We start from the raw sequence: 22,355 nt of genomic DNA, 5'->3' as shown, positions 1-22,355 counted from the left end.
GCAAGTGTGAAGAGAAGACGCCGGTGAGTGTTGATTGACACAGTCTGACACAGTATGATGAGACTTGGGCTCGGCGGCCGGCGGCGGGATATATACTTATACTAGTAGTGATCCATGAATGAACACAACACGCACGCTGTGGGGCGGGCCTGTGGCTGCACAGAGACAGAGAGAGTACAATAAAGAACAAGCAGGTATATTTATGAACAAAAACAAATCATCAATGTGGGTGTGCGGCGTGCGCACAGCAGATGATTCATAGACCCAGCCCTGATCTTTAAGTGTCGGTGCTAAGCACCAGATAGCAACGGCACAAATTAAGCACTGAGTAGCTGTGTGACCCTTCACAAACAATCCGTGTACACAAGTGGCCTATACACAACCAAACATTATGCACATACAGATAGGTGTGATAGCACTTCGGAGAGTGAGCAATGAAGGACCCGTGGCCCCTACACCTTGTACCCCTCACTGTCTTATAAAGCACATCCTGCACGTTGATTAACACGCTTATATGATTTATTGTCAATGTATAATGTGCACGTGATGTAAAGCGATCTGACACCCTGCATTGGGATGAGAAGCTCTATAAAAGAAATAAAACAAAATAATGATAGGTCCAGACAGTACATGCAGATGTCAGATACAGGCACTGAAAAATGTCAATGAATGCCCTTCTTGTACTTGTACAAAGCTGTGTGCCTTTGTTTCCCCTCCATTGCCTCAAAGTGCGAGATTCTAGATTGCTCCCAGCCAGAATACTCGAGCACACGGAGTCCTGATGGTCCCTTAACTTTGGCCTTTGTTTCGGGCCCAGCTGGATTTTAAAATAACTAGGGCACCTCACCACCTGCACCAAGGAAAGCAGACAATGTGCAAGCTGCTGAAAGTGTCCTGGTGTCTGAAAATGACACAAGAAGAGTTCAGTATATTTCATTGGGGCCCAGGTTCGACAGCGTCCACCCTGTAAAAATAGTGGGTACCAGCGCTTACTTTCATACTCTCCTCCTTACTCATTCTTTTCTTTAGGTCTATTGCCTTCTTAACTTTATTGCTTTATTTTCCCACCCTCACTCTGCCCTGTAACCTTGCTGTTTTTGAGCCCCCCTCCTGCCTTTCACCGGTTCCTCTCTCTCGTCTGTTGCCTTCTCTTGCCCCTTGCTACTCATCACACGCTCTCTCGCTTTCCATCTCGTTCCTTCTTTTCTTCTTTCTTGCCCTCTTTCCAACGCCCCTCATTTTTTTTCTTTTATTGTTTATGCCGGAGACGGCAAGTAATTAATGTGTTTCACGCTGGAGAAAGGAGAACAGCGACCCGGCGGGAAACAAAGCCCGTTGGAATTAATCCGCTTTGACGGACGGAGCCCCAGCAGGGGCCGGACCCCGATGCCCGGTTGGTAATTTTCAGTTTCAGAACCAGACTCGCTGCTCAGAGAGACTGAGGCCCAGAGAACGAGTCTGTGTGCCCGCCCGTGACCCCCCACGGGCGCGGGGATTGGATTTCGGCAGGATTAACAAGCATTAACGGAGTCCCTCTATTGTTCCTGCTCGGGGAAGTCGAAGATTTTAATTTCGGCTCTTAATGACCGGGTACTCTGGATCTTCCTGTCCTTCTGCCAGGTTTAAATGCCCCCTCCACCCTGTGTTTTGGTCATGCCTGCGGCGCGTCAGCGCCCCCTGAAGGCGAAGTCTGAAATATAACCCTTTTTTGAAACACTTTCACCCCTCTCATTTCTTGATCTTGGTGAGGCACTCTTTTCGCCTCCTCATTCGGACCCGTTCCATCTCTAATTGCTACCCGACGCTGTGAGGGAGTCCGGCTCTGATGTGAGTGATCACGGGAACACCACTGGTTGGTTTGACTCTGACTTTTTTTGGTGTCCCCTGCTAGGACTTTACCCCATGGCTTTCCTGCTGAGACCTGATCTGCATTCAAAACCCCTTTACTTTTTCCCCCATTACCCTCCTTGCTCCATTGCATTGGTCTTGTTTTCTATGTTATTTAATGCTCTAGTAACGGATATAATAGTAACTGATGTAACGATGTAACACTGTTTAACCTCATGTAAAGCGCTCTGATACCCCCCTCCCGGGTCTAGCCAGCGCTATATAAAACTTATCAAATAAATAAAATAACCGTCTCCAGGTATTGAGTAATAGGGAGTGGATTTGCTGCTGGTGAAATGGCTAGCTAGAGGTAACTGCAGTATAGAGATGTACCCAGCAGTGCCAGTCCCGCAGTGTGTCACTCTAGGGTGTGTTCCTCTTGGTGCTCATCAGTGGAAGCTTATCCCACTTATCACCAGTGCCAGCTTCGCCTAGTGAAAGCACATGTGGAGTGGTGTGGCTCGCTGGTTAGAGGCGGCAGACCCGGAAGCAGAGGACGGCCCAGGACCAGGGTTTAATTCCCGACGCGGCAGGGTCGTGGACCAGGGTCAGCTGACTCGATAATTCTCTCTCGGTGCCTACTCTAACCAGGGATCACACTCGGCAACTCTGGGCATTAGCTTGCCTCATCTCCACAACTGCCCCCCACATACACCGGGGATGCCTGGTTTCACCTTGGAGATACCCAGCAGGGATCATCTCACAGGGAAAGCCAGGACGGGTTCCCCAGTGGTCTACAGCGCTGGGACGCCCCATTGCTGGGGTAGCCATGCGCTTTACAAGACAACATAACATAACATAACATGCGCGTCTACTCAGAGTTTTCAGTACTTTGAAAAAAGTGGGGGTCTATCAAGGGGGCGTGGCTTAAACAAAATGACACAATTATTTTTAAAAAATCACACAGCTACAGTTACTGTGCTGCGTGATAGGGAAAGGGCAGGAATGCGCTGCTTTTGAAAAAACATTATATAGCGCATTCCCATATTTCGCTTGCGTTGGCGAACAATGTGCTGTGTAGCGCCAATGCAGTCACCCTTACACCATGGTGCAAGGGAGCCTGCATGGTAAACAGGATTGTTTTTGTGCAGAATAGGGCATCTTCTTGCACACAAAAAAAAACGAGGCATTTTTCTTTTTCTTCTGCAGCACACATAGAAATAGGAAAAACAAGGAGAAATAAAGATATTTCTCCTTGTTATACCTCACCTGAGGAGGCGTAGCATTTTGACGCATTCCCAAGTTTACCATTATTGGTAAACTGGGGAATGCACCAAAATCCATGGGTGGATGCGTGTGAAAGCCTCCCTGGGGCAGAGTAACATGACGCATCGATGTGCGCTGCGTTGCATTACTCTAGACTTATTAAGCCCCGCAGGGTCACACCAATTGGCCTCGTGTGGCTTGATAAATCTTACTTAGTGGTTGCGTTGCCCTTGCGCCTCATTGCATGACGCAAGGGCAGTTGCTGCTTAATAAATCTGCCCCTCCATTTCGGTCATTCCCTCAATGTGCCACCCGACCAGTATTTTTGTTCCTCTCTGAGGTTTCTCTTAATGCATCTGGATAGGACACAACAACTGACATACTAAAACCAGCCATGACTGGTGGCTTTGTCAGTGATAGTTAGCTGGTGAAGATAAATGAGTAACAGCAATTATTTTATTGCAAATAATATTGAAAATATTAAAATTATTAAATTATGAGACTGTGAATTAAACAATCCTGAGGCCCGTTGAAGGGGTATTGTTCTTCGGAGTGTCTCAATCACTTCTGCTATGTTCACTCTGTTAACCTGGTATGTCCTTTTTCTCTCGACATCTCATCCATCTGTATATCTTACACCTCAACTCTTTCCTTTCAGCACTGTTCTTTCACTTTCTTGAATGCACTTCCTTGCATCTCCTTCACTTCATCACCCCCAAACATTCATTCACCGGTAAACACTACATGTTTTTTTTACTGTCACCTAGTCAATAATTTGACATGTTTGTGCCTCTTTCACGTATATTTGCACAGAATCCAAATTGCAACTGGAATACATTAACATTATCCTGTAAGTTCTGCAGAGGGGCCAAGGATTGGATGAACATGTATTCTGAACACCTTTTTGACACACAGAAAGGCACTGCAACAAACACGCACTGCCTTCAGCCCCAAATCCAGAGCTGTCAATTTGGGTCCATTTTAAACACCTGGAGGCGACTCAGTTCAAAGTATCCCAGAAATATCTTACTTAAACTTGCAATCTGAAGAATGTTAAACATGTGAAATATAAGCAGACTAGATCACTACATGGATTACCTTATCTTTATTTACATTCATTGTTCGGGAGTCAGTCAGTGGTTTTTTTTGGCCGTAAAGTTAAGGACATAAATATAGGGCCTGATATGGAGCTTTTTCGATGTCTGTTTTTGAATACTAGCGGGTCTATGACCCGGAGAGATCCGGCCCACTTAATACCCTTCATCTACTCTAACTAGTTTCACCTCCTCACCGTCCCCACCAGCGTCCGCTTGTTTCTCTTGTGGGAAGTGAGGTTACTCACCATTTCTAGTGCCTCTTGCTGTCCACCAGCAGCAGCTTCTCACCTATAATGTTGACCAGCTTTGAACCTGCAATTTCAGAGTTACAGTTGCAGGTTGTGTAACCCTGTGCTTAATTTAATGTAGATCCATAAATTAATAAATCTAAAAAAAAAAAAAAAACTAACGTGCAGGAGCTTAATGTTCTCCTTAAGAGCCAGGGCAACCAAAAGTCATGGTCACCAAATACCAAGGCTGCCTAGTCTCGATTCCACCTCCATTCCTCTTTCTTGCACCCTCTTACACTCCTTTTCTCTTTAGCTATATATTGCAGGTTTTTTCATCCATGCCACCTCCTTACCACTGTTTCCTATATTTCTCTTCCTCATTTCCCCCTCTTCTACCTTTCTGTGTCTTACTTTTGTCCAAAGTCCTATGATCAAAATAAACTCCTGGTTCCCAAAAATGAGTGTCGATGGACACCACCTGCACAGATGAAGCAATTGGTAACCCTGTGACAGCCACGAAGCCTAGAGTTTTCTTAGGTGAAGTTCATCCATACGCGTCGACTCCCCGCTCAGCTTGAAACATTGCATGGATCCACTCTCTGATGGCCGTTGGCCTTATGACCATCTGACCCTCAGCCCTCCAGTTGTCCATCTTCCTTCAGACTCTTGCCAATGCGCTAGGCTTCTCTCTCCCATTTTCAGCTTGATGTGCCCACCATGGAAAGCCTTTGTGTGAAGTAATCGTTGGAGAAAGCTAGCTTGTGATATAGTTGGAACCCTGTTAATGATTTCATCGGTAAAAAAAAGCCAGTATGCCATAATTTCTCCTTGTGATGTCATTGGTGGAGAAAAGAGCTTGACATGGCGTTGACCGTCTGTTTGTGATGTCATCAATGGAAAAGGCCAGTTTGTGAGGTTCATTAGCTGAAAGCGTGTTTGGGACCAGAGCAGAGAATTCCGGTGCATGACGTCATCCCTCCAGAAAGCCTGTTTCCGACAACATTCGTGGAAAAGGCTGGCTTGTGGTGTTATTTGTGTAAAACCTGTTTGTGATGTCTTTACTGGAGTAGATATGTTGTGGTATTATTAGGCACTTTTGCGACATCAATAGTTAATACTGGTGTATGTCATCAAAGGAGAAAGACTTTGTGAATGTCATTGGCTGAAAAAGCCTGCTATCATCAGTGAGAGAGTGGATTAGTGGTGTCATTAACAGGAAGCCTGTTTGCGATGTCTTCAGTCAAAAAAGCAGGCCTGTGATGCTATCAAGCACGTATGTGACATCAGCAGAGAAATACAGTTGCATGTCCTCAGCGGAAAGAGCTGGTTTGTGGTGTCAGTAGCGAAAAACCTGTTTATATGGCATCATTAGTGGAAAGCCTGTTTTTAGTGTCATCAGCAATAAGTGCCTGGTTCTGGTTTCATCAGAAGGGTAACTGGTATGATCTGCAGGGAAACCCAGTTTGCGATGCCATCAGTGGAGAAAGCTGGTTTGTGGTGTCAATAGCGTAAACCCAGTTTGTGATGTCATCGGGGAGAAAGCTGGTTTGTGGTGTCAATAGCGTAAACCCAGTTTGTGATGTCATAGGGGAGAAAGCTGGTTTCTGGCGTCAATAGTGTAAACCCAGTTTGTGATGTCATCAGGGGAGAAAGCTGGTTTGTGGTGTCAATAGCGTAAACCCAGTTTGTGATGTCATCAGGGGAGAAAGCTGGTTTGAGGTGTCAATAGCGTAAACCCAGTTTGTGATGTCATCAGGGGAGAAAGCTGGTTTGTGGTGTCAGTCGCGTTAACCCAGTTTGTAATCTCATTAGTGGAGAATGCAGTTTTATGGTGTAAATATTTGAAACCTTGCTTGTTTGTGGTGTCATTAGCTGAAAGCCACTTTGTGATGTCTTCAGCAAGAAATCCCTGCTTCTGGTGTCATCAACAGGGGAAGCCTGTCTCTGATGCCATCAAAAGGGGAAGCCTTTTTCGATCCCCAGACTCTCCTGTCCTAACAAACCCATGTCACAGACAAGAAACCAAAACAAGTTCTTTCTTTGGGTTATGGGTCATACAATCCCAAGCCATATTTATTCACACATATACACAAAACACACCTGCGTTTTATTTATGCACAGTAATCCAGAATTGTACATTTTCATTTACAAGGATTATTACCTAGCCTTAACAGAGACACTAATACATGGCATTCACCTAACCATAACTAAACATTATTCCTGTGCATCCTGCAAAGTACTTTTGCGAGTGAGATCATGACTGATCACAGTGTCCCTTCCTCTTACTCCTTGTCCAATAAAATGTACATGGGTGGATCCCTCCTTAGGGGAGGACCCCCGTCCTCCCCTACTGGGGTACTCATGTACAAGGGTTCTGTTTACCTGCTAGGATACCTACCTCAGGCAAGTCTTACACCCATCACCCTAATGGGATACTCCTGTGCAAAGGGCCCGTCTGCCTGCTAGGATACCTCCTACGGACACCCCTCATTTATACCCCCCCCCCCCCCAGGGCCTGCGCTAGCTTGCGCCTAGTGTGCTTACGCAGGTGGACTGCATGTCAACGACTGCCTCCAACCCCGTGCCCTTAACACCTCCTTTCAACTTGCTGCCAGCACCCAAGTTCCCCCAGAATAATCGTAATACTAAACAGAAATGCTTTATGCTGGGCATACGCTTTGTCTGTAGGCCACTTCCTACCGGGAGGCAGGGCAGGTATCTGAGGAGACTAAGGGAAGAGGCCAGTAACTCCCATTATTAAAAATACACTTCTCATGGGGAAGATGTTGGACACTGAACTACCGTGGCCCCAAATGTACCCAAGAACTCTGCCGGAGGAGCTCTCAAATGTGAAGGTCTTAGGTCAGCCATTTTTCCCCAAAAAGCCTACCATACTGTTTGTGAGAAATTGACGTCGTGATATTGTCAAGACAGACTGTTTTGTAAAATGTTCTTAAGAAACCCATGCACCTGAATGTGTCGGGCCGAGCTTGAAATTAGCAGGCTTTCTCCCTGCTGCCAGAAAGCATCCACCTGCACCCACTAATGCACTCTGACCCCAGCACCAGGCACGGCTGTGAAAGGCGAAACTTGTGAAAAACAAAAAACCTGGATGCCACCAGGGCTGGACTGTGAACAGCAACCAGCCCTGGCAGGTTGCTGCTAGATTGTCCCTGGGAGCAGGGGGGGGGGGGGGGGGGGGGGGGGATGCAGGTAGCACTGCTCCCGCTTTCCGGTCTCCTGTAGGAAAATCAGTCCCGCGCCCACAAAGCATCCCCCCGTCTCTGCGGCCGACCAGAGATATGGCCGGTGCCAGCTACAGCCAGTCCACCCCTGGATGTCACCTTGAAAGTGAAAAAAAATGGGCCACGTCTTGGTGCTTAGCCAGATTCAAATTGGCAGCTGAATTATTTACAGCCCCAAGCTTGCCACTGAGAGTCGGTGAGAAGCTACACCGCACTGCAACTCTTCCTCCAAGTAGGTGCTCGCAGCGCTGACACCCTGCTGAGAGCGCAGTTAATAAAAGTGCTCTTTCAGAGAACTATGGCACGGCCAGAGGTGGCCAGTCCCCCAAAATAATGGTTTGAGGAACCATAAAGCTAGGCCTTGCTGATATTGCAAGTGTTTTTATTAAAATGATACCCTGCCACGTTCAATAATGTAAATGCTGTTTTCCAGTATTCCTACACACGCATTCCTGTATCGGGTAGTGACCAATTCAAGGCAGAGTTATTTCGCAGGCAGTACGCTGAACGATTGTACTCCTTAATACATAGAAAGCTCATTATGCCATGTAACACCTTTAATAAGCTTCAGAATATTGTGTTTTGGGGCTGCCCATTGTTTATTTGTGCGCACAAGCTCAATTCCCATCCTTAAAATTGGGAAGGATCGCACATACCACAAAGCCTCCGCCAAACTGACCTGCTACTATGGATCCATGTGCTTGTGCATCAGAGGCAGCACTACTTCGATGTAAAGTTACTAATGCAGGGTGAAGGTAGGAAAGGTTCGAACCTGTAGAAATCCACTGCACCCAAAGGGACAGGTCAGCATGGTCCGCGAAGTGTTAAGATGCCTGCACACTCTACCAGGACTGAGGACCACAGAGGAATTACCTTCCTCGTGACTGCCCCCCAGGGTATGAGAACTACATGCACCTGCTTCCAAAAGTTAATGCGACTTAAGTAAACCCTTCAGTAACTGCAGTGTCGCTGCGGATATTGTAACATGCATACCTTAGTCCAGGGAGAGGCTGAGCCACCCAAGGCATGGCTATGCCCTGAGCTACAATTATAAAGGGGCAATAGCCAGGGCCGGATTGGCCATAGCGGGCATCGGGCGTTTCCCCAGGAGGCTGGAACAGTGGGGGCCCGTTTGAAGCGGTTGGGCCGGTTTTGTTACTGGGGGGCCAGTTTTGCTGCAGTGTTGCAATATCGGCCCTCAGTAACAAAAGCAGCAGTGCTGGGGTCGGGTTAAGCAGCAGTGCTTCACTCTTGCACCCTCGGACCATGCGGCCACCACAGGCTCTAGCCAGTCTCACACTGTGCATGTGGACAGGGAAGGCCATTTTACACTTACGCATGCAGTCAGGCCCTTGTCAGTCTCAATCTCTTGGTACAGGACAAAAAAAGCAAATTGAAGGAGATGCGACGAGGTTCCACCCCTCGAGGCCATGTGCATCCTATCCAAGGTGGCGAGTGGGAAAAGAGATCAGCTGGTCGCCTCTGGGCTGCCACATCGTTGGAACGACCCCAGATGCACTTTAGTACCTACGGGGGTCACGCCCTAGTTAGCCAATCATGCCCGCTCCTCCCCAAAGGGTCACGGCACATCACTCTGCAACCCCGAGTTTGGCTATGGCTCACCACCATTTTGGCAGCTTCCTCGAATTTGGGCAGCCTTTGTCATATTTTCTTAACCCCTTCGCTGCGGGGGTTATTCCCCTGCAGCGCTGGGGGGCGCGCACAGCGCCCGCACAGCGCCCGCACGCTCATGACGAGCTGAGCTCGTCATGAGGCACGGCGCTCCTGTGCTCATGACGATCTGAGCTCGTCACAGGTGCATTACCTGCCGTGGAACGCTCGCACAGCAAGGGAATTATCTCCGCATGCGAGTGTTCCACGGCTCATGACGAGCTCCGGAGCGCCGTGGCTCATGACGAGCTTAGCTCGTCAGGAGCATGGGAGGGGTTAAGGATATTCTCTGCATTCTTGAGTGCGTAAATTTGTCAGTTATACCTGTAAGCTTATATCTGTTAATTCTGCTGTATTCTGTTACGCTGCATAGTGCATTTCGAGCATTCAAACTGTTCAGCACTAGCATTACCTTGATGTGGTATACGCTTTACAAAATTTCAATAAAAGAAAAAAAGTTTGTTTTCAGGAACTCTGCTGGGAGACCTCTGTCATCTGGATTCACATGCCAACCTCTGAGATGACCCAGAGTGCCCAGCTTCAGTCTCAGCAGCGAGATATCCAATTCTTTTTCTCATAATAGAACCCAAGACACCATAGTTGTGTCCCAGGTGAGGTAGGGAGCTATCAGTGGTAAAAAGACAGTCCTCCAGCCTGATTAACAAACAAATGCAAAAATACGTTCAGAGATATCCGTCCCGTTTGAACTCACCTTTGCACTTTTGTGGAATTCAGACCTTCCCACTTACATGCCTGTACTGTACAGGTGCTCTAATTGCAGCTTTATTTCTCTTTTACTGGGAAAGCCATGTGAGTTTTCTTTGTAGTAGTATTTCCACAATCTGTAACTGCGTACACAGTACTAGTGCAAATTATGGGAAGCCTCCACCTGTGTGCAAATGTTCATTTTTATTTTTTGCACAGGGAAAACATTTTTTTTTAATAATGGAGGAGAACCCCTCCTCTGCATTCCCAACCAGGTTTTGGGGTATCTTGTCCCTTTACCGCCATGGAAAGGGAGTTAGTCCAGCCCTTTTCAAAAGCAAACCTCTTTACCATTTACAGGATTTGAAATTGCTCACAAACTCTTGAGTTTGTGGGCTTTCACAAACCTACAGGGTAAAATATGCATTGTAATAATGCCAACTTCCCACCCCTTGCACAGAGTTTACACCTGTATCATTATATGCGGTCATTGCGCACAATTATGCAGCTATAATATGTATTTACACGTGCTAGGAATCCTTTTGTGAATACCCAACAGTCTTAAATTCAGCTATTTATAGCTGTACATGTATGCTAATTAAGTAGCATGCCTCCGAGTTTCACAACTCCATCTGCTGCAGGTAGCTGTTCGCATAATTCACAGCTCCTGCTGTCTATTCAGGTTTTCTGCAGCTTTGTGTGTGGAGCTGGGCGCTGTCATTGTTTGCCGGGCATCCATGCACGCATATTGCATTGTTGCATTTGTATAGTGCCTCACACCACCGAAGAAGCCCAGAATGGCTCTGAGGTCATGTTTGTTGGGTATTTTTTTTAGAGTGTGGATTTCTGGAGTGACCAATGCGGGAAACATTCAGTGCAGGACACAGTGCTTAATTTGAGCCGGTAGTTTCTGGTGCTCAGCACTAGCACTTAATTGATTCCAGTGCTCTGCACTGGACTTAATCATCAGCACCGCACGTGATAGTCTGCCACATGGTGGCACTGCTCATCTAATTTAGAGATGAGCAGAACAAGATAATTTATGAATACAATACATATTAAAAACAAGCATTGGCATAGCCAATAGGTCTCGCTTTTTGGACCCTATAAGTATTTAGTTATGCAGCAGAATATCCTTGGTGCAACAACACCAACTCTTGCATGGCTAAACACTTATAAGGTCCCAAATGCGAGACCTATTGGCTATGCCAATGCTTGGTTTAGTAAGGTTTTCTTGCATATATACAAGAAGAAATGTGTGCCTTGTGAATTCAGCAGATTTATGTACCTTCAGAGTGTGGACAGAGATGCACTGCTGATGTAATGCCTTGGCTCTAGGGTGGGAGGATACAATATGGTAGTGTCACAGCATTGAAGACAGGACAGATTGACACTGTTCTGCTCAGTGCAATTTTTCAAATGCCGTGCCTTTCCTTACATTACTCTCTTTCAATTCTCATAAAACAGCCCTTATCTATTTGTCCGGGGTAATCCATGAGGTCTTCTTGTTAACCAGCTAAACTGAAACTGTGTTGTTGTCGCCATCAGTGACTCGACCCCGGTGCTCCGTGAGTGATTTTTATGACCACAAAATACATGATCAGTTCGGACCTCCTCCCTGCGTTTGGGCGCTGTAGTATCTATCCCCCGTCTCTAGTGGAGCAGGTCCATCAAGGCCTAATAAACAAACCGACGTTTCAAACACCAACTTCTAAAGGAGCGCGCCGTGAATGAACTCTTGCAAGAGACTGTAAGAGGGGACAGGCCGACACTAAGTGAAGCGCTGGTTCCAGACCCCGAAGCACCCGGTGCCCAGACACTGATTTGCTCTGGCTATGCAACCTGCAGGGCCTAGAACTTAGAAGCTAGGCAGAAAAGTAGGCCTGTGGATTTCATGTATTTAATTTTAGGAAAGCTATACTGTCCTTTAACCCCATACCTATAAACTGACAGAAACAGCAAAGCGCAGACCATTCCGAGCACCATTTCACTTCTCATGGCAGGAGGGGAGAGTTGGAGACGGGCTTGATGTCGGGTCACAGAGGGACCAGTCTATCTCCAGCTCACCCCTCCAAGTTTCCAGGGCAAGCACATATATGTCTTCAAAAGCTTTTCAAATTACACTGATTTGTATTTTTGATTTTTTTTTATATAATCAAAAGGTCAGCAGTCAAACCGCAACAAAAGGCAACCCCGCCCAGAGATTGGGCGTAAGATTTTAACGCCTCCGGCCTGTGCTGAACTTGCAAACCTGCTGTTCCTCTGGGGTGACACCTACTCTGTCCACGGCAGGTTTCCATTCATTCACAGTGAAGACAGGAAGGAGCGCCGCACACGCCCACCTACCAAGCTTGGCATCTCCCTGAACTCGGACAAGAGGGGAGGAGGAGAAAACAAAATCATCAACAGCAAAGAAAACTACCCTGCCCAGAAGCAACGCTATGGCTGACAAATGCGATTATAAGTGGTGCTCAATGTCAGACTCCCCTCCCACTATTAACAAGCGAGCGCCTCGCGCTACAAGTGGGAGGGGTGGGGGAGTGCAAGAGCACAAAAAGCGTTTCCCTTGCGGGAGTGAGTCAGGGGCACCATGTGTTTGTAAGTTAATTACAAACATATGGTGTCAAGCTCGCTCCCGCAATGGAATCGCCAGACGTGCACGTGTTGCCATTCAAGGCAATGGAACGCATGCACGTTTTTAGGGCAAAAGCTGCATCGATGGCTAAAGGTCTTTTCCAAGCAGCGCATGCATGCTGTTAGGCGAGACCCTATGACTAATGCCTGCTTCCTCAATCATTCCTTTAGCTTTGGGGACCTCGATCAACCTGAACTGCCGCACATGCAGGCAAGGGAGATGGTTAGTAGTTGTGTGACCGTCATTGGCAGCCATGACGCAGCAATGGGTGGTGCAAGCTGCAGTGGCCGCCTGGTCAGGGCCCTGGGACTTATTATTTTACAAATTAAGCACTGGCTGTATATGAGGTTTGGAAGGGTCCTCCAATCACGGTGCTGGGGACTGGCGTCTTCCCTTAACCTTGAAGTGAAGCAGAGTGCTGTAGGCGAGGACGAGCTGTACTTACTGATACTTTCCATTCTCATGAAAGTTCTCTGGGTGAGGACAGGACGCTCTTTTGTCGCTGTGCAGACTGTTGATAGGTTAATGTGTACAGGAAACAGAAAAGGGTAATGGAGATGGAAAATGAATTAGGAGGGCAGAGAGACACGGCTTAAACTGTAAATAAAGAACATCAAAATGTCAGAACAGCAGGAGCATAATATTTATTCAAGCCGAGGAAATGAATCCTCGACGGTGGCTGAAAAATGAGAAACCAAATGAATTCTGTGTTTGAAACATCCAGAGCTGCACCAATCCTAATTCTAATTGTGTGGTTACAGTTAACATCTATTGGTTTATACAGTGTATGACATCACAGTGTTAGACCTAACCTCCCCTTTGACCTCTTTCAGAACCACCGACCCCCATAGCTCCCCCACAGCTGCTCCGCGCCGGCTCCACCTACCTGATCATTCAGCTCAACACCAATTCCATCACCGGCGATGGGCCAATCGTGCGCAAGGAGATCGAGTACCGGCTGACGTCAGGGGCATGGTCCGAGATCCATGTGGTCAACATGCAGACCTACAAACTGTGGCACCTGGATCCGGACTCGGAGTACGAGATCAGCGTGCTGCTGACCCGGCCAGGCGAAGGGGGCACTGGACGGCCAGGACCACCCTTGGTTAGCAGGACCAAGTGTGCAGGTAGGCTTGATTGCTATCTATGTGCTGTGTATATGTGTAAGGTGTTTGTGTTGGGTAGTGCATTGGAACCAGTCTCACTATGGGCAACACTGCGTCTCCATAGCCCTTGTGATGTCCTGTGGTTGTACATATGTGGAAACACCATCAGTATAAACTTTATTTCGATCACAAAGATCATAAAAGTACATCATAAATTAATTTTAGACAAAAATGTACATACAAACATAATAAAATGAATCGCAAATGCAAGTGTGTAACAAGAAAAAAAGCTTTGCAGGCAACCACACAAAAAGATTAAAGTCAGATCGTGTTAGCAACAGAATAAAAGTGCACTAGAGATGCTCTATTCCTGGCCTATACCTTAAGGTGATCCAACTCATGGGTAAAAAGGGGCACACGCCAGAATGCATAGTAAGTCCGTGGAAAACAGTACCAGCATACAATATGTTGTCTCAATAAAAAATGGGCTGTGCAATTACAGTTTGCATCAATTCTTGGCACAAGCCTTTCGAACAGCACATACAATAAATAATTTCAATATAAAGTGATCCATGCAGATACAAAATCTTTTGATCAATAATGCACGCCTTTCAGTCAAAGTATATATAAAGTCCATTAAAGACAAAAGCAGCACACTTTGATTAGCTCTACATAAAGTGACCCATGCGATTACAACTTGTTTCAATCAATGAACTCAGGAGGAAAACAAATAGCTTTGCAATCCCCAGGGCCTTGTTCTAACACGTTTGAACCACTAAAAAGCAATAAAAACAAACATTAAAATTATCTCAGCGTAAAGTAAACCTGCATTTGCATCATAAGTTTGCCATAAACCACAAAAAGAGGTGTAATTAGAAAGGTTAGACCCATATCAGAGAATTACATCCATCCAACTCATTGCTTTAAGAGGATAGATGCCTTACAAAAGGAATTGATAAAATCCATGGAAACAGAAGCGGCATACTTTGAATGATTTCTATACAAGATGGCCCACACAATTACAACGTAAGACAATTGATGAGCCGGGAAGGAACACTGGTTATTTCACAATCCCCAGTTTATTGTACCGATTCATTTCAACTCCTAGGGGACGTGTATGCAGGGACATATTCACAGGTACTGCACACTCCTTGTTCCCACATATGACTTTTAAACATAATTATCAATTGGTCTCCTTTGTGAGCACTTAGAGGGCCTAATCGAAAAAGCCATCAAGAATTTAGCCATACAAAAAACACTACTCTACTCGTGTCACTGCTTAGTAATCTATAGGCTTCTAAGTGGCGTCTAGTGCCCATGTTCCTGCATAGGGGGCTATCCACTTTGCCCATAGGTTAAGATAACATGGACGGGAAAATCAAATGTGGATCGGTGTTTCAGGCCCCCTAGGCATTCAGGGCAAACATTGTCAGCTATTTTATTCACTTGCCAAATGCTACAGAACGTTTTAATGGGAAGAGTTCTAGACCTAAATTCGAGAAACAGTTTTCGTTCAGGAGAAGGAGTGTTATCCTCAATTGATGGTTTGTATCTTGGGCAATGTTTGGTGTCTATATATTCCAATTAAACTGTTACCTTGCACGAGTCACAGTTTCCACAGCTTTATGGACATTGATCAAGAATTTTTTGCAACACATGCAGATACCATAAGATCTCTTAGACCCACCCGATAAAGTTTGAGTGCTTGCGAAGATCACAAATGGTGCCAGAAAGTTTAGATTCTACATTTAGATTTTTGGGATACCCTTCTTTGGGCCAAGTCCAAATAAACAGAGGTCAGAGGAGTACTCACAGGAAAATTCGAGAGGGATCTAATAAACCAGAGTTCAATTGTTGAAACGCTAGTAGTACATTCATCCAGACAGTATGGCCCCATACAATACAGCCCCCACAGCCTTGATGTTATAAAGCTCCATGGCTCGTGCGACCCTTCTGGACAATATCCGTCTGTAGATCTTAGCTATGCTTGCTGTCTGCCGAATTAATGACATGTGTCTTTTCAAGTTGGGTGTTCAATTCAGATTGGACGTCAATCTTGCACCTAGATAATCACATTTTTTCACCAGATGAATGGGGTTTTGCTTACTAACATGCGTCACTTACGATGCTTCTCTTCTCGATAGCTAAAAACCATAAATTGTGTCTTGGAGCGGTTAAACTCCAACTCCTGCTCATCGCAAAAATAATAATAAATTGTATAGCAGCTGTTGAAGACCCTGGGATGATTATCAGCTCAATAGGGTTTCGTAAGCGCAGAGGAGTGCCAGCAACCTCCTCCCCTGACTTTTGGTTCATCACACCCATCCCTGTTCAAATAATCTACTACCCTTTTGATATATAATATAAACAGTGTAGGGGCGAGAACACACCTCTGCCTGACTCAACGGTTAACCCTAATGGGCTCAGTCCGTTGCCCATCACCCCCCGACCATCGTACTTGGGCAAAATTATCCGGGTGCAATCGCATCAAGAGGTCCCAAAAAAGTACGAGAATGCCCATTGTTTCCAGTACCCCCCAAAGCTTACTGCTAGGAACCAAGTCAAAAGCAGCCTGTAAATCAACAAAGGCAACAAGAAGTTTGCCTTTTGTTGATTAATACTGCCTTCCAAAATATGCAAATAAATCAAAAGACCTGGTCGATGGTGCCGATATTGCTTTTAAAACCGACCTCCAAATCTGACAAAACACTCCTGGAGATGATCAGGTGTACCATTTTGCAAAAAAATCTTATGCAAGGAGTCGATCAGGCTGATGGCCTATAATTCCTAGGATTGCTCCGATCCCCCCTTCTTGAAAATCCGCATGATCTACGTTAATTTCCCAGATACTGGGATGTCCTTACCAGAAAGCATTGCATTTGACAAGAGATTAATTTATGGACCCCAGACTTATGGATTTGCCTTATATAATTTATTAGGGATCCTATCCGGAACTGGAGCTCACATGTGGAAACCTACCTGGCTTATGATCTGAACCGTTGCAATGACTTTCAGTTCCACTTTACCTATCCTGGGAGCCCTCTGGCATGACACGGCCAGTTCATCATTGGTCATTCTAACGCCACCCATGGGCGATGTCCAGGTGTAAAACGTTTTTTTTTTATCAAAGATTATTTGTGGACACAAGTACAGGATGACTGAAAAATATACGGTATAAGAATCTAGAAAAGCATCAAGCACGTGGGAGCCCTTGATGTAAGAAGCCCAGGACTTTAAGCGGGATGATAACATTGGGGGTCTCTAAAAGGGGCCAGGCACACCTTTTAAAGGGGCGTGGCCAACTCAATTAAGGGTGCGGCCTAAACTATGACTATCAAGGCATTTTGAATAGTTTGGAAAAATGCATGAGGTTGTAATATGTCGGGCTTACCAACTTAGAATTCCCCTGCTGTATAGCACTGAGTGATGACAAAATTAGCGTATCCTCCCTGGATGCGGTTGTGGACTCAGGGAGTGGTCAGATCGACAGTGGTCGATCTGACTTTGCAATGAATGCCTAGAAGGCAGTATAATCACAGACTGCACCAGCAGGTGTTACTAGTAACCTTTCAAAGGTAGGCCCGAGTTTTCTCTGCATAGACAGTATACATTCCTGTGCACATGCATGCTAGCCTTTGAGGCAATGTTAAAAATAAAAACAGATTATTTTGTACAAAGTTTTAGTTCAGTATCATGCCCAGACCTTTGCACAAAATTAAAATGTTAACAAGTGGACGGTATTTGTCTCTCGGAAAGATGTGAAAACTTTGGGATAGTAGGTTTGCTGCAATCTGTGTAAAGCGCTTTAAGTTTAAGGACATATTGTGTGTTCGGTCATTGCAGGACACAAATGACGATTAGGTTTTATACACATTATAATTCCATCACTGACTGACATTGCATTTATTCCAAATTCTTTCTTGAGGAGCAGTGTGTACCACTTCATACCAGGCCACAAATCCCAGAGGCCTGGCCCACGGACAGCTCGTGGAGTGTGAAGTAAATGGAACAAACAGATCAACAGTTTTACAAACTGGACGCAGGCGCACAATACGCTGACAATGTTGCTGTAGGGTTGCCACTGTCACTGGGTAACTTTCTAGGTTCGACTCCAACTCCGCCTTAGGTCCTCCTGAGGCTGAAGGTGGCTGAGATGGGTAAAGGCAGCCGCTATCATGTGCGCGCCCAGTGCCGGAGCAAAGGTGCTCTGTGTGCTTGTGCGAGCGTGGGAATGGAAGAGTGGATTTCCCTGGAGGACGGCGAGTGACACACATTCCTCGTGTCATGAGCTTTTATGTTCCACTGCCAGGCCAGAGACACCACTAGCTGCACTAGTGCTTAATTTGTAAAACAAAAAAAATGTAAGTGCCAGGGCCCTGTTCAGGAGGCCACTGCAGTTTGCACCGCCCATCCCTGTGCCAGCACTCCCAATGGCAGTTCCTGTGTGTAAGTTTGAAAATTCAGGCTACTTGAGGCCCCAAAAACTATAAAAATGGCTTAAACAGCTGATATTAGTTATTTTTATTGTAAATTGAATTAATAAAGAACTGTTGATCTCCTCATCTCTAAATAACACAAACAGCGCCCCATGTGGCAGCTGTCATACGTGACAGTGTTGACAATTAAGTGCCAGTGCCAAGCACGGACACCACTGGCTCAAATTAGGCACGGATCTGCAGACTCCTGTGCCCCCAGGCAGGCATCCGATGGACACCACCTCCATCCTTTCATTCTGAGCGGAGTGCCTTCATGCGATGGCAAAAAACAACAAGTGATGGACTGAATGTGGATCAATGTCACACACTCCCCCAGTCAAAAGATCTGGGCCCAAATCCATCGTTTTTTTGCACTCCACACCACCCTGGGTCAGATAATGGCTTTATGCAAATCAGCTCTGACCCTGTTGCCCCATGGGAACAGTCCAGTCCGAACTACAACAGCCATATCTTTCCCAGACCGGAATCAAGCATCCGAGGACCGGACCGGTTTCGAGGTAACACCTCTCTTCAGCCCGGCTAGCTTGACTCCAAGTGGTGTGGAGTGCCTGGGACCCACGTCTGGGCATCCCCAGCGCACTTAGGGCGGCAATTGCAAAAAACAACAAGTGATGGACTGAATGTGGATCAATGTCACACACTCCCCCAGTCAAAAGATCTGGGCCCAAATCCATCGTTTTTTTGCACTCCACACCACCCTGGGTCAGATAATGGCTTTATGCAAATCAGCTCTGACCCTGTTGCCCCATGGGAACAGTCCAGTCCGAACTACAACAGCCATATCTTTCCCAGACCGGAATCAAGCATCCGAGGACCGGACCGGTTTCGAGGTAACACCTCTCTTCAGCCCGGCTAGCTTGACTCCAAGTGGTGTGGAGTGCCTGGGACCCACGTCTGGGCATCCCCAGCGCACTTAGGGCGGCAATTGCAAAAAACAACAAGTGATGGACTGAATGTGGATCAATGTCACACACTCCCCCAGTCAAAAGATCTGGGCCCAAATCCATCGTTTTTTTGCACTCCACACCACCCTGGGTCAGATAATGGCTTTATGCAAATCAGCTCTGACCCTGTTGCCCCATGGGAACAGTCCAGTCCGAACTACAACAGCCATATCTTTCCCAGACCGGAATCAAGCATCCGAGGACCGGACCGGTTTCGAAGTAACACCTCTCTTCAGCCCGGCTAGCTTGACTCCAAGTGGTGTGGAGTGCCTGGGACCCACGTCTGGGCATCCCCAGTGCACTTAGGGCGGCAATTGCAAAAAACAACAAGTGATGGACTGAATGTGGATCAATGTCACACACTCCCCCAGTCAAAAGATCTGGGCCCAAATCCATCGTTTTTTTGCACTCCACACCACCCTGGGTCAGATAATGGCTTTATGCAAATCAGCTCTGACCCTGTTGCCCCATGGGAACAGTCCAGTCCGAACTACAACAGCCATATCTTTCCCAGACCGGAATCAAGCATCCGAGGACCGGACCGGTTTCGAGGTAACACCTCTCTTCAGCCCGGCTAGCTTGACTCCAAGTGGTGTGGAGTGCCTGGGACCCACGTCTGGGCATCCCCAGCGCACTTAGGGCGGCAATTGCAAAAAACAACAAGTGATGGACTGAATGTGGATCAATGTCACACACTCCCCCAGTCAAAAGATCTGGGCCCAAATCCATCGTTTTTTTGCACTCCACACCACCCTGGGTCAGATAATGGCTTTATGCAAATCAGCTCTGACCCTGTTGCCCCATGGGAACAGTCCAGTCCGAACTACAACAGCCATATCTTTCCCAGACCGGAATCAAGCATCCGAGGACCGGACCGGTTTCGAGGTAACACCTCTCTTCAGCCCGGCTAGCTTGACTCCAAGTGGTGTGAAGTGCCTGGGACCCACGTCTGGGCATCCCCAGCGCACTTAGGGCGGCAATTGCAAAAAACAACAAGTGATGGACTGAATGTGGATCAATGTCACACACTCCCCCAGTCAAAAGATCTGGGCCCAAATCCATCGTTTTTTTGCACTCCACACCACCCTGGGTCAGATAATGGCTTTATGCAAATCAGCTCTGACCCTGTTGCCCCATGGGAACAGTCCAGTCCGAACTACAACAGCCATATCTTTCCCAGACCGGAATCAAGCATCCGAGGACCGGACCGGTTTCGAGGTAACACCTCTCTTCAGCTCGGCTAGCTTGACTCCAAGTGGTGTGGAGTGCCTGGGACCCACGTCTGGGCATCCCCAGCGCACTTAGGGCGGCAATTGCAAAAAACAACAAGTGATGGACTGAATGTGGATCAATGTCACACACTCCCCCAGTCAAAAGATCTGGGCCCAAATCCATCGTTTTTTTGCACTCCACACCACCCTGGGTCAGATAATGGCTTTATGCAAATCAGCTCTGACCCTGTTGCCCCATGGGAACAGTCCAGTCCGAACTACAACAGCCATATCTTTCTGTGGAGTGCCTGGGACCCACGTCTGGGCATCCCCAGCGCACTTAGGGCGGCAATTGCAAAAAACAACAAGTGATGGACTGAATGTGAATCAATGTCACACACTCCCCCAGTCAAAAGATCTGGGCCCAAATCCATCGTTTTTTTGCACTCCACACCACCCTGGGTCAGATAATGGCTTTATGCAAATCAGCTCTGACCCTGTTGCCCCATGGGAACAGTCCAGTCCGAACTACAACAGCCATATCTTTCTTACTGGACTGTTCCCATGGGGCAACAGGGTCAGAGCTGATTTGCATATCGCCATTGTCTAACCCAGGGTGGTGTGGAGTGCAAAAAAACGATGGATTTGGGCCCAGATCTTTTGACTGGGGGAGTGTGTGACATTGATCCACATTCAGTCCATCACTTGTTGTTTTTGCAATTTCATGCGATGGGCCTTGTTGAAAGACTTTACCGAATCACAGAGATGCAAAGGCACCAACATGCAATGACATAGCCAGTGGGTCATGGGCAGAAAAACAGAGCCCGATAGACACCTGTTTCGATAACCCCTTTTAATAACTGCCAGTGCTGAGCTACGGCAGGACCCGGCCCATTTAAAGCCCTGGAGAAGACCTTCATAAACCTGGGAGCATCCCCCCTCCCGGAGTATGATGTTGCCTGCTCATCATGAGTCCGATTGCCTCCATCTGTGGCCGTTGTCCAACAATAATACTTTTGTTCATAGGCCTGGGATCCCTCGAGGGGGATACATATACCAGTTCTCATACATAGGATTTCTCTGTAAAATGGCTAGTCCATACACTCAGGAGCCCACAAGGGTGACCAAGCCTGCACAGGGGCCCTCAGCTGTGCTACTGCCAGCTCACGCAGCTTGGAGTCCATTGGTAAGACGCAACTCTGTCCGTTAGGCGGGTAGGTTTTTGGTCAGTTCTGTCCCTTTCATCGAGGCCAGAAGTTCTCTGGTCACATGTAGCTCAGAGTGAGCTTGGGGGCTTTTGAGTCTGAGATAGTTGTACAGTAGAGTAGCTCTTGAGTCAGGTGGCAGACTGAGGAACGCATGGGAGCTTTGCGCCAGGTATAGCTCCGTTTGCGCATCTTGGCTGTTCTCGGGCAGATATTGCTCTGTTCCCACAATTTGTGAGCTCTCAGGTCAGGTGTTAAAGCTCAGTTGGTACAGCTTTGAGCTCCCAGTTCTAGCTCACTTTAAACAATCTGGAAACTCCCTGTCCAGATACACCTCCCTTCAGACAGCATGGGAGCTGCCTGGTCGGATAAAGCTCCGTAGGCTTCTGGGAGCTCATTTACCAGGACTGACTCAATTCGCAAATTCGTACAAAATGGCCTCCTGGGATAACACCTGTTCCCAGTCAGGCAAATAAGCAATCTCAGGTCAGACGTTATAGTGGACTGCAGATCCCAGAGTGCAGTGGGTTATAGGTAAAAGAAATTTAGGGTTTAGAGAGAAAGGAACTGGAGCAACCAGCAGAACTAGATTTGGGATTATAACAGCTGGGACTTTAACTACCGTACTCTGGAGGAAACTCAACCAGACATTCTGCGTAGGTGCCGAAGGCCCAGGCGCGAGCTGTCGACACCCAGGGCAACATGGCGCCATTGTAG

General features: G+C 47.0%; 1 protein-coding gene across 2 annotated transcripts in view; it reads left to right on the top strand.

Annotated features, from left to right (window-relative positions):
• PTPRU (protein tyrosine phosphatase receptor type U) overlaps positions 1–22,355 on the top strand; it is an 870,052-nt gene that overhangs the window by 455,992 nt on the left and 391,705 nt on the right. For both annotated transcript variants that reach the window (XM_078682521.1, XM_078682520.1), the window contains exon 7: positions 13,510–13,803. In XM_078682521.1, the coding sequence (XP_078538647.1) occupies positions 13,510–13,803 (294 nt within the window). The remainder of the gene's footprint in view (positions 1–13,509; positions 13,804–22,355) is intronic.

The sequence above is a fragment of the Lissotriton helveticus genome, chromosome 3_1, assembly GCF_964261635.1.
Source record: "Lissotriton helveticus chromosome 3_1, aLisHel1.1, whole genome shotgun sequence".
Classification (NCBI taxonomy): domain Eukaryota; kingdom Metazoa; phylum Chordata; class Amphibia; order Caudata; family Salamandridae; genus Lissotriton; species Lissotriton helveticus.
The sequence above is the reverse complement of the archived record's forward strand: the minus strand, read 5'-3'. Positions and strand labels throughout refer to the sequence as shown.